The 12,368-nt window shown below is 37.2% G+C and overlaps 1 protein-coding gene across 2 annotated transcripts in view; it reads right to left on the reverse strand.

The window, feature by feature from the left end:
• Window positions 1–12,368, reverse strand: part of dcc (DCC netrin 1 receptor) — a 409,341-nt gene that overhangs the window by 214,080 nt on the left and 182,893 nt on the right. For both annotated transcript variants that reach the window (XM_040000674.1, XM_040000673.1), the window contains exon 5: window positions 9,132–9,268. In XM_040000674.1, coding sequence (XP_039856608.1) covers window positions 9,132–9,268 — 137 coding nt within the window. The remainder of the gene's footprint in view (window positions 1–9,131; window positions 9,269–12,368) is intronic.

Below are 12,368 nucleotides of genomic sequence, written 5' to 3' on the forward strand. Positions count from 1 at the left end.
GTTTCCATGTATCCCTGTTTTTGTTTTAAGTTGCTGTTCTTCTGTTTCATCATCTTATGTTGGATTTATTGCTGATTATCCAGCTATTTTCTAGTGTGCGTGCAAGTAACTTTGATTAAAGTTTGCTTTGATTTCAAATCTGTCTGAATTGGATTTCTTCATTTGGCAGCCTTAGCTGAACATTTTCTTTCATTCAACCCTAGCCCACTCAGACATTTAATTGCACAGAGATTAGAGTGCAGTTAAATAAATTTTCAAGAAAGTACCGTAGCTGTACAAAGGACTCCATGGTAAAGGACGGGCAGACGGCAGCCACTATTGTGACTTAAAGGGAGTTTAATATGTTTTTAATTATTTTACTGTTGCAATACAAAACATGTTACAATGTTAGTGTATGTACAAGTACAAGCTTTCAATGCCCAGCTTCACAGTTTTCTATATTCCTGGCTCTGTATAGCAGAGGTTATTGCGTATACACTTATCTTGGCCTTACATCCATGAGTTGCACGCAAGCCCCACCCACTTGCTTTACACTTGTGTGTTGTGTGGCAATTGATCAGGAAAAAAAAAACTTGGTGGGGGGGCTAAAACAGTTCAGAACATGATTTTTTGTCCAACTCCCATCATCCTCATCCAGTTGTGGCAGATAGCTGCCGCTCCCTGAGCCCGGTGCTGTGTGTTCCTGTTACAAGGTTTTTCTTTCCTACTGTCACAATATGCTTGCTCACAGATAGTTGGCTGATTGCTGGGGGTTTCTTTCTTTTATTATAGGGTCTTTACCCTAAAATATACACCAATTTGAGGCAACTGTGATTTCGTGCTATATAAATAGAATTCAATTTAATCGAATTAAATAGAACTAAAACACAAATAAGCATTATTTTAAACTGCATTATACACAGCTGCTCTAGTAAAATCCAAAAATAAAATAAAACTGGAGCTGAAATGAGCAGAACAGTGCGCTTTAAGCCTTTTATTTTTGAGCAATTATTGTTTGTTAAATGCTTCTCTTTTTGGGGAATCAGGGGACGTCGCTTCTCAACCCCAAATTATCCCTTTTTAACCTTTGCCTTTAGAGATTTATGTAAAAAAAAATGTTTGTTTTCAGGAATAGTGGATCAATATATATTAGTGACTGCACATTAGCTATTAGAGAATAAAAGAGCAGAGCCTTCCGTTCACTGCCAGCTCATCCAGCTTATTGCTATTTCACATCTATAAGAGGAAAGACACATGTGGACACTTTTTTTCACCCATTTCTCTGTAACTCTGAGCTGCATAAGCAGAAGAAAACAAAGATTCAAGAGCTTTTTTTAAAAGGCTTCTCTCCTTTACATATGAAGGCTCCTCCTGAAATTCTCTGTCAACACAAACCAACACAGTCTCTGGGACCATTGTGTGTTACGGTACATTTCAGGAACAAATACACACACTTTGGAAATGTGTGTAAACTCGTGTTTACATGTCAGAACATGGCACTTTATGATCAGATTTGAGGCGTGACACACTGAAGACGCAGACTCTTCTCCTGTTTATTGTAAACATCATGTGATGTTTGCCGGCGGTGGCCATTGAGAGTGGCGTGTAAACAGAATATGAATGCGGTGCGAGCACAGAGAAAGACTCAGAGGGGACACCGAGACAAAGACATGAAAGGACAGAGACGAGCAGAGAGGCCCAGCTGGAAGGAGACTGAAAATACCCGAAGGTTAATTTGCAGATTTTCTCCCGAGTCCAACAAACAACAGCTGCTTCTGTTTGATTTCAGCTTTCTCTGCTGTAGAAAAATAAGACTAGCTTGTGTTTCATTAGAGGTGCTATCACGGATTCTAATTGTATGGAAAAATCTTGTGGTACTGACAGCATTAAAAGAAACACCTGTTCATCAGCTAGTCTGAAGAAGACCTAATGTCTTCATGTGGCAAGAAAACTTTTCTGTCTGTCACTTCCTAACTTTAGTTCTGTGTGAAAAAAACAAAGCCCTGCCATTTAACTAAATGAGAATGCCAATTAAGTTGTGCAAAAAGAATATAGGGTCATCTGGGATAAAGTTTCTGCAACTTGAATCCACTTAAAGAATATTTCACATTTATCCTTTCCTCAAACTACAGAAAGCAGAAAAGACTGATGTAGCTGTTAAGTCTGAAAAGTGAAGACAATATAAATGGGCCTTAAACCTGCATTCTTGACCAGCAGGGGGCGACTTCTCTGGTTGCAAAGAATTGCTCGTTGTATAGTAGTCTATAGGAAAAATAGCTCTGAGTTCCCTTACCTTGGTCCAGGTGAGCACTTTAAAACAGGACTGAAAGCTAATTTAAGTAAGCCGCACATGCAAATCCCCCCGAACACTTCCTCTGCCTGAGGCACTGACTTCTCGCTGACTCCTCACAAACACGAGTGGTGCAAAAACAAATTGCTGTAACAGTCATGTTTAACTGCTCGTGACACAAATGAGTTCACTGTTACTGGCACTGACAGCTTTTTTTTAAATTTTTTATGTGTGTTTATGTGGGGGGGAAAAGTATTTTCAGCCCAGTGGGCGTCATTTGACCACTGACCTAATTCTGGCTCTGGTCACCGCAGGACAAATTTCACCCTGCAGTCCAGCGCTGTTCCTGAGGTGATGCTGAGAGACTTCATGCACGATAAACTTCCCTACAGATTGTGCTGACTTTAAAGCACAGCAGCAGCCTGATGGGATTCAACTACAAATATAGATTGCTTTCAGTCTTGTACGAAGCCTGGGGGAAGTTTAGCTTTCGCAAAGCTTGATGTGAATATATCCGTATAATTTTAGGGTAAGCCTACATCTGTGAAGCAAACAACAACGTTTTGAAAGATGCTACAAAGACATTTTACTGTAATTAGAGGAAAATAACAATTTAGAACATTATTTATCCCAAATTATATAAAAGTTTTATCTTGGGAAATAGTTTTGTGATCCTACACTCTAAAAAATATTCATGGTGTCTGTAGGTAGAACTTAACAAAAAAGCATTTTTCTACTTAAAAAAGTAAGTTGTCTACATGTACACGTTTCAGTGAGTTGACTAATCAATGTTAAAAGTCAGTGCAACACAGAAATTAATAAACACCTCCTTAACTTAAATGTTTGAGTATATTGAACAAAATACTTTTGTCATCAATCAACAACAGAAAATATTAAGTTTGTGTAACATGTAAAAGTGAGTTTGAACTGCCCATAACTGCACCATAACGAAAAAATAATTACAACTGCCATAAAAAAAGAAGAAACGGAAAAAAACAGAGGTTGGCACCACTACCTGGTAAGTTTCTTGTTTTATAGTCTTTTATAAATATGTAGTAGTTACAGGAATTTACTGCTTAAGTTTAGTCTGACAATGGCAGCTACATGATGTGAATTGACACTCTGTGTTATGCTAGTTGTTACTCTATAAAAGTATAAAAGAGAGTTTGTATTTTTTCCTGTTGTTAATGAAATCTGTCAATGAAATCTGTCACTCTGGTGGTTACTTTGGTTAGCCATAGGTGTGTATGAGACCATGCATACAGCAGAGGGTAACCCCGTAGCATATGTTCGTATCATCACAGGCTTAGCAGTTGTCTGCATTCTAGAGATGGACCGATCCGATATTACGTATCGGTATCGGTCTGATACTGACCTAAATTACTGGATCGGATATCGGCGAGAAATAAAAAAATGTAATCCTATCCATTAAATATCAAAAAAGCACCTCACAAAACTTGCGACATGGCTTAACTCATCTCATAACCGTAGCACGTCGGAGCAGTGTGGTCATGTGATACAGCGGCTGTGTGTATTTGTAGTCTCGCTACCAAACCAGCATTTCATCTCTGAGGAAGTTATCCCAGAGAGAAGTAAAGCAAGTGTGTAAGTTCCTCTCTGAATGTTTGTAAAGCATTCCCGCCTTAAGCTTAACAACCGATATATGGAGCAAGTGCCTCTCTCTCTCTCTCTCTCTCTCCTGCCGCTACTTCATGAAACTGCTTAATGATCAGCTGATCGGCTTTTCTGTCGCGACTCCGTCTCTCTTCTTTGCTTTTGGCCCACTTTGCACCAGAAAGAGGAAATCAGCGGCTGAACAACAGCAGCACGTTTAAGCTTGAGAATCTGTTGTTAGAATTTATTTAATATTACTTTCTACTCCAGGATCTTTTTCTACGTAGCTGACGGCTGGTAACTGTGCAGGGGCGGATCTAGCAAAGTTTAGCCAGGGGGGCCGATAGGGCATTAACAGGGAAAAGGGGGCACAAAGACATACTTTTCTTTCTTATTCTCATTTAAAATGTCTAGCTTTTAATAAATAATTATCTGAATCTTACACCCAAAGTTTTAATCTGATGTAAAATGTATAGAAGTCCATTACTGTATATAGTAACTATTAAGTCTAATATACCCTAGTAAGCTATAGTACTTTTTCCTTTGGGAAAGTACCATCTGTGAATTCTGCAATTCTGTTGAAGAAAGATGTTGAATCTATTTAATTATTCTTGAAAAAATAATTTATTTCTGTGCATTTTTTTTTTCACACTGCATCAAATTAAAGTTGATTACATCGATTAAGCATCACGAAGTGGAGGGTGGAGGGTGGTTCCCTATTTTTTTAATTTTTTTTGCTGGTAGTTTGCAACCCTATTAGTTAGGTTGCTTAATATTTCTGCTAAGTACTCTTTAAAATACCAGAATAGGAAGGATGGAGCAGGTTTAAGTTTATTAGATTGATCAGTGTTGCTGAACTATGAAATATTTTGGGCGCAGTGTACTTTTTACACACAGGTATAACAGAATAGCTTTCTTTCTGTTGTTTATTTAAACTTGAGTATGAACTTATACAAAATGCAGCAAGATATTAAAAAACAGTTTTATTGATTAAAAAACACTATATCGGATTCATATCGGTATCGGCAGATATCCAAATTCATGATATCGGTATCGGTATCGGACATAAAAAAGTGATATCGTGCCATCTCTACTGCATTCTTATCACTTTGTGGGAGTAGAGGTGTGTTTCCCCTAGACTGTGTTCGGTGAGTTAACTAAGCATTGAATTTCAAAATAGATTAATTACAAGTTATATTTGTACACTTTAAATTTGATGGTTTTAATCATAGTTTAGCATAGTAAAGTTGCTAAAGTTAAAGTTGTTAGCTAGCTTTCTTTTAGCTAGCAAACGTTCCTCGCAAATACAGAGTACATTGTCAATTTTTCCACTTATACTTAAAATTTGTCACTTGTCAGGGTGCATTTGGTTAGCTGATAGACCTTGCAGACAGCAGAGCATGTTCAATTTGAACCTGTATATGTTCAAATTAACCAGTCAGCAGCTGCCTGCATTTTTATCATGGTGTCAGAGTAAATTTGTGTTTCCAAGGTCTTGGGTGAGGTAACTAATTACTGACAGAGTGAAATGTGGTGAATTTATGCCAGAGTATTTATGTGAGTAAAAGTATTTCTATCAAATGTACTGATATTTTAAGCTCAAATGTGAAATATGCCTGAGGTTAAAGTTAGTTGACCTAGCAAGAAAAAACAAAATTGTGTGTGTGCACACACGACTTGCTTTTGTTACCTTCTGTAATTGTAAGCATAATGTGAAGTGTGGGATTGTGGCATGTCAACAGTGGTCTTCAAATAATTAAAAAGAAAATTCTCTCACACATTTGGATATGACACAATTTTTCCAATTTTAAACTACAGTCTGTAGATTTATTTATTTATTTATTTTTTGAATTTTGGATTCATCTTTTCAGTGTTTCTTTGTAGTGTTTTAGAGAAGGTTTTATACTTAAAATAACTTGTTAACTCAAAAGCCTCGATAAGCCTTTGTAGTCTTTTATAGTCCTTAGAACTCAACAAAAACTGTTTGAAATAGTCTCCAAATCTAGGTTACATTTACTTTCACTCACCTTATCCTACTGCTAGCAAAGGGTGCATTGAAAGCAGGGCAGTATGTAACAGATTAAATTCAAGTTATAAAAATTAAATTGTTTATTTGTTAAAAACAAAAATTAAATCAATAATTAGGAAAACACTAGTCCTATAAATGTAATATGTTTGACTTTTGGCCTAGTAAACTTTTTTTATTCTCCAGAGTTCGGTGGAAACAAGAAGAGAGGTCGCAATCCGTTGCCTGATGTGTATTTGAAAGAGAAAGAAGAGGATCTCTTCAGAGAACAGCTGGTAGGTAAATCTCACATTGTTGTGTTATATTTTTAAATAGCACATAAAATACCGACATGTTTCTTTTTAACCTACTTGCCAGGATGGTGAAGAACAGTTATCAGAAGAAGTGGTAAAGATTGTAGTCACCAGACGTGCAGCAGTGTCTCTTCCAGCCGTCGCTAAAATTGTGATCGAAGGAACAGCTGTCCTGGAAGACCTTGATGTGCCCAGAGCATGTGCCTTAATGATGGGACTTATATACGCTCTCAATCTGAGCTACCCCAAACAAGTAAAGAACACTCTAGAGGTATTCCAGAAGGTGTTTCTGGAACTTGATGGGCTTAAAGCCAGCCCACGGGTAATGTCTCTTAAGTACAAACTTCTGTTATAAAACCAATGTAATTTAGGCTGCAATATTCAGATGTGCTGATGCTTGTGTTTTTTATGCAGTCTTAGACAAGTGTAGTTTGACTACAAGTGTAGTTTTGAGAGTTCATAATACATATAACCTTACCTTTGGATTGTTGCGTTGTTAAATATTAACATGTTTTGTAATTTTCTTGATTCTGTGATATTTACCAAGTTGCTAGGTTAAAATTAATGTTTAATAATAAGCAGATTTGCAAGAACAAATTGCCTTACGTTGCAATGTTTGTTTTCTGAGGTATTTTAGAAGGGTGTGATTTAAAATTATTGTTATTTGGAAGACTTGATATATATATATATATATATATATATATATATATATATATATATATATATATATATATATATTTGCTGCTTTATTTAATATACCTTTACAAATCTTTATAGTGGTTCTCAAAGTCGGTCATCAGGCCCCACTGCTCTGCTTGTTTCTATTAATAACTAAACACTGTTGATTGGCTGGTGTGTTCAGTTAATCAGAAGTTGTAGACACCATTGTGGAGTAAGAAAAACGAAGTGAATTGGTATGTTTTAGCTTCTGATTCAACACACCTTGTCCAGGTAATAAACATGCTACATTTTCTTTTGTTACTGAGGTTGTTTGTGGAGGAATTGTACTGAAATACATTATTGTTTTTGCCCACTCATTGATAATTAAAGGGCTGCTGTAATGTTTGATTTATGTTGTATCACACAGAAGTGTATTACTTTGAAAATGTTATGCAATAAACTGTTTCATCAGTTGGAATAATTTAAATGGCTATGTTTGCATGGATAACTGTGAGTAGGATATATGTAAAAAAGTAAGTTAGATTAACTCAACTAATGTAATTTGTCAACTCAGTATTACCAGAAATTCTAAATTAATATTAGGTTGCTTAAACTTAATTATGCTTTTACAGGTCAAAGTAAATCATGTTGGTTTGTTGAACCAGTTGAGTTAGCCAAACCTAAAAATTACTTGCTGGATTTACTTAATAATATGCAAAATTTGTAACTTAAAAAGCTGAGTGGAAATTGTTACCTCAATTTTTTTAAGTTCAGCCAACAAAACATTTTTTAGAGTGTAAGACCTTAACACAAACAATTAGTTTCTGGTTTTGTGACAGAATTACACACAAATCAGGGCACAATTAATGATGAGAACATTTTGTTTCAGACTTCTAGAAGTTTGTTTTCTGATCTGGAATACAGGTTTCAGCTTGGTTTCAAATTGACACTACCAGCCCTAAAGAACCAGCTTCTCTTCTGATTCTGATTCTGGCAAGACCTTTTATTTAAATATTTAGCAGAGGTGTAATTCTCAAAATCCAGAGTGGATACCTCAATTCTTCTTTCCACAGTCTATAGTTTTTGTTTTGTTTTGTTAGTGGTATTAACAATGAGGGGAAACCAATTTTTACCACAGGTGTGATTCCTCAGTTAGATCATGGATTAAAAATTGACTCAGTTTATTTGTAGCTCTGGCTTTACCTGAATGACCTGTGCACATTGTAGCTATCAGCAGACTTGTATGCTTTTAACATGACATTTACAGCTCCGCGTAGTTAACCAATATAAGTACGTGGCTAATTTGTACATCATCACATAAGAACATTATTAACAGGCTTTTTCTGCTAAATGCTGCTTACTCTCCACACAGAGAGTGTTTTATCTGTATATTTCACCAGAAAGCTTTTCTAGCATATATTTCTCTGTCAGTGAAGAGTCATTATTCTGAACTCTTCTGTTACATATTCTCAGTTTCATCTGTTTTTACAACTAATTTAATCTTGTTGAACCTGAACTTTTTCAGGGGATATCTGAATACACGATGAATTTAAAAATAAATAAAATAAAAACTACAGAAGTCTCTAGACATTCAAATTGTGATTTTCATATTTATCAATATTTACCAATATCAGTTTATCATTTAGCCTTTTAAATATTTTGTCTGTAAACTTTGGGGGGAACGGTTTGCCACAGCTGCTGAGTTACAGTCCCAGGATGTTCATAATTACCTCTACACAATCGCTTCACAGTAAAAACTGCTAGCACTGATATGAAATGAATAAGATTTCAGGAAAAAAGAAATTTTGAAAATAATTGCTTCAAACCAAACAATCAACAGAATCCTTGAGCACCTTCAGTTTGAATGTACAAGCTGCTGAGGAGCAGTCACACAATAAATACAAATATATTTTATTTATGAAAACCTCCTGAAGCAAACAGTCAGCTCAGAAAAACAACAACACTGCATTTGATTCTGGAGGTTATCTGTCAATGTAGCAATGCCAACTGTTTTCGCCCTATTCTGTTTGCTTATTCATTTTTATTCATTTTTTTTTTTATTTCCACAGAGGTGGAACAACTCTTGTTTTTTTTTTTTTCCTTTTTTACCTAAGGAGCATTGGTAAGTGACACAGTTTTGCTCTTTAATTTTACACAGGAAACTTTGTGTGTTCTTGTTTTTCTATCCAAGTTAGGACATAAGTTGATATTTGACCAAGTAAGGACTGTCATGCGCCTGGTGGGAAAGGGTTGTATTGTATTTCCTCACCTAGTACACTGAGCTCAGCGTGTGCAGTGATGTTGTGGTTCTTGTTGGAGGCTGTACAGCTGTAACTGCCAGAGTCGTCGTCAGTGACGCTTCTGATGATCAAGTTGCTGCCCGCCAGTAGAGAGTACTTCTTGTTCCTAAAAGGGAGGAAAGAGTTTTTGCATTTCATTATTGCTTCTTTGTTACTTGCATAGAGGAACGATCAGCCTAGCTTTGATACCTTAATAATAAGTTATTTCTATATATACTTGTTGCCCATGCAACTGATCTACGCAACTATCTGACCCATTGCTGCAGCTCAGTGCATTTAGGCATGTAGATATGGTCAAGACAATGTGATAAAGTACAAACAGAGCATTGGAAATGGGAAGGAAGGGGATTTAAGTGACTTTGAACTTGGCATGGTTCATTATGCCAGACAGCCTGGTCTGAATATTCCAAAAACCAATAATCTACTGGGATTTTCCAACACAACCATCTCTACAGTTTACAGATAATGGTCCATAAAAGCAAAAATACATATTGAGTAACAATTCTTTAAAAATGATTTGTTAAGGTTGGAGGTCAGAGAAGACTGGCCACACACTTTCTGCCATGAGTCAGTGTGTGGCTGGCAAACTGTGGACCCAATTGCAGAACACAGGACTGAACATAAAACAGTTTTATTGCTGGATTTTAAGGAGGGAGATACAAAAATACCAAAACTCTCACACAAATCAAAAACTTACTAGTTTCCAATACTGATAATACAGATCACACGCAAGGAGAAGTATGACAACAACATGACTATGAACAAAAGAAGATGGAAGACTTAAATACACACATGAGGTAAGAACAGATTGGAAACACCTGGAGAACACAGGTGAACAGAATCTACAAACAGCAAAACAAAATACACATGGGACATGAGACAAAATTAGACAGGGAACATAAGCTTATAGACAGAGACCCAGACTCAAAACATGCAAACTCTATGTAGCAAAAGCATAAACACAGAGACATGACTGAGAGAGGACACAAGAGTCACCTGATAAAACTAACAGGACCAGACAACCACAGAGACAGCGAGAAAGAGAAACATGATGGGGACCACAAATGATGATAACCAAACATTACAAAACTAAGATATAAATCATTTATATCCTTTTCATCACATCCAAGTTCTTAAATAATCAGGCTCCATCCTATCTTTAAGATTTCATACTACCTATAAAACCCCAACAGACTGTGGGCTTGTTTGTGGTTCCTATAGTATTTAAAAATACTATGGGAGGCAGATCCTTCAGCTTTCATGTTTCTCTTCTGTGGAACAAGCTTCCTGTTTGGATTTGGGGAAAAGTCACCCTCACTACTTTTAAGATAAGGCTTAAAACTTTCCTTTTTGATAAAGCATATTGTTAGGGCTATATGACCCAGGTGACTCTGAATCCTCCCTTAGTTATGCGGCAATAGCTCTAAACTACTGGGGGCATCTTCACTCACCTTTTTCATTCACTATATGTTCTCCATACACCTCACCTGGAGCCACAACATCATCACCCTAATAAAGAAGGCCCAGCAGTACCTAACCTGCCCGAGAAGCTGTGTCATGGTTTTTGAGTTTGTTTGGACTTTTCTTATCCTCTGGAATAAAGAGATGGTTATGTTCAGTTTTTAAGAGCCTCTGAGTTTTAGCTTTTGGTTATTGCTTGCTTTCATGCCTGTTCCCTTTTTCGTGTCCAGTCTGTGTTTTGTCTCTTCTGTCTGTCGTGTGCTTCCATGTCTGATTATTCGCTGTCCTAATGTAGAGCTCATGTCTGTCTCAGTGTGCATGTCACTTCCTGTTTTATTTTGACAGTTCCTCATCCCATGTGTGTTTGTTCAGTTTTGCTTCCCCTCTTTCATTAGTTGGATTTGTTGCAGCTGTGTCTCCACCCGTTTCCTATCCTCTCATCTGTATTTACGTCCTCATTGTTCCTCTGTTCCATTTTTGTTTCGCCTCATGTCTGTGTTAGTCTGCAGTTTCTGTGATTGTGCATTTTGGTTTTCTGAAGCTCCAGCAATATAAGCTGTTCGAGTTCAGTTTCCATCTCCATCTGCAAACTGCCAGCCACACATGAATGTATGGCAAGCTGCTCCAGAAATTCTACCTCTCCTCAGTGGACAGTAAGCTCTCCTACTGCCTGGGTGTTTGGTACGCAGGTACGCTACTGAGAAAAGGAAGGCTGTGCAGAGGGTAATTAATACTGCCAAAAAAATCATTGACTGCCATCCCTGGATGCCATTGTCAGATCCTCCTGTCTCAGAAAAATCAAGGCCATCACAGGCGACCAATTACACCCCCCCCACCTGTATGACCCAATGCCCTCTGGACCGCCTCAGGTCGACCAGGTCCCACACGATCAGACTCACAAACAGCTTCATCCTCTTGGCCAGGACAGCAAACAAACAAATCCCACCAAGCCATGAACCATGGTCTGAGCAACCCTCATCACTCAGACCACTCGCACACAGACTCTACTCCTTTGCACTACTTTCAAGCACTTTGCGATGTGTCCTCTAATGTGCCTTTTACATTGTGTGCCTTCTTCCTGTTTTGTATATATTCCACTTGCTTGTATGTACTCTCCTTGTCTGTTATTTATTCTTGCTGTCTTAATATTTATATTTATTCCTGCACCGTTTGTGTGGAACACCCAAATTTTTGTTGTACAATGTCAATAAAAGCCTATTCTATTGTCTATACACCACTCTGCATTTAATGATTAGTCATCATTAATCTCTGGCTCACTTCCAAAGCATGTCTTGGTCCTGTCTTCCTCCCCCCACTCAAACCGGTCGTGGTAGATGGCCTGAGTGTGGTTATTCTGGAGGTTTCTTCCTTTTAAAAGCTTTTCCTCCCCATTGTCACCAAAGTGCTTGCTCATATGGGTTCCTATAATTGTGCTGAGTAAGAGCTAGGCATGCCACTACAAACTAGACACAGGCCAAAGGTAAACCAAAAAAGAGACAAGGACTGACTACACACACAGAGATGAGACAAAGAGTGGGTGAAAATGAGAGGGGACAAACAGTGTTAAAGAAGAATTAGGGAATATGAATATAAATAAAAACTTCTTATTAAGTCTTATTCTAAATCTTGTTCTTACTGTTATCTCTTCCAATTTATTTGGTGAAATTTGGGCAAGTAGGGTCAGTGAAGACTGCCCCAAAAGGTTGTTTACAAAAGTTGTTTCAGGTTATTTATTTTTACATAAA

This window comes from Simochromis diagramma, unplaced genomic scaffold, assembly GCF_900408965.1.
Source record: "Simochromis diagramma unplaced genomic scaffold, fSimDia1.1 OVJJ01000596.1, whole genome shotgun sequence".
Taxonomy (NCBI): domain Eukaryota; kingdom Metazoa; phylum Chordata; class Actinopteri; order Cichliformes; family Cichlidae; genus Simochromis; species Simochromis diagramma.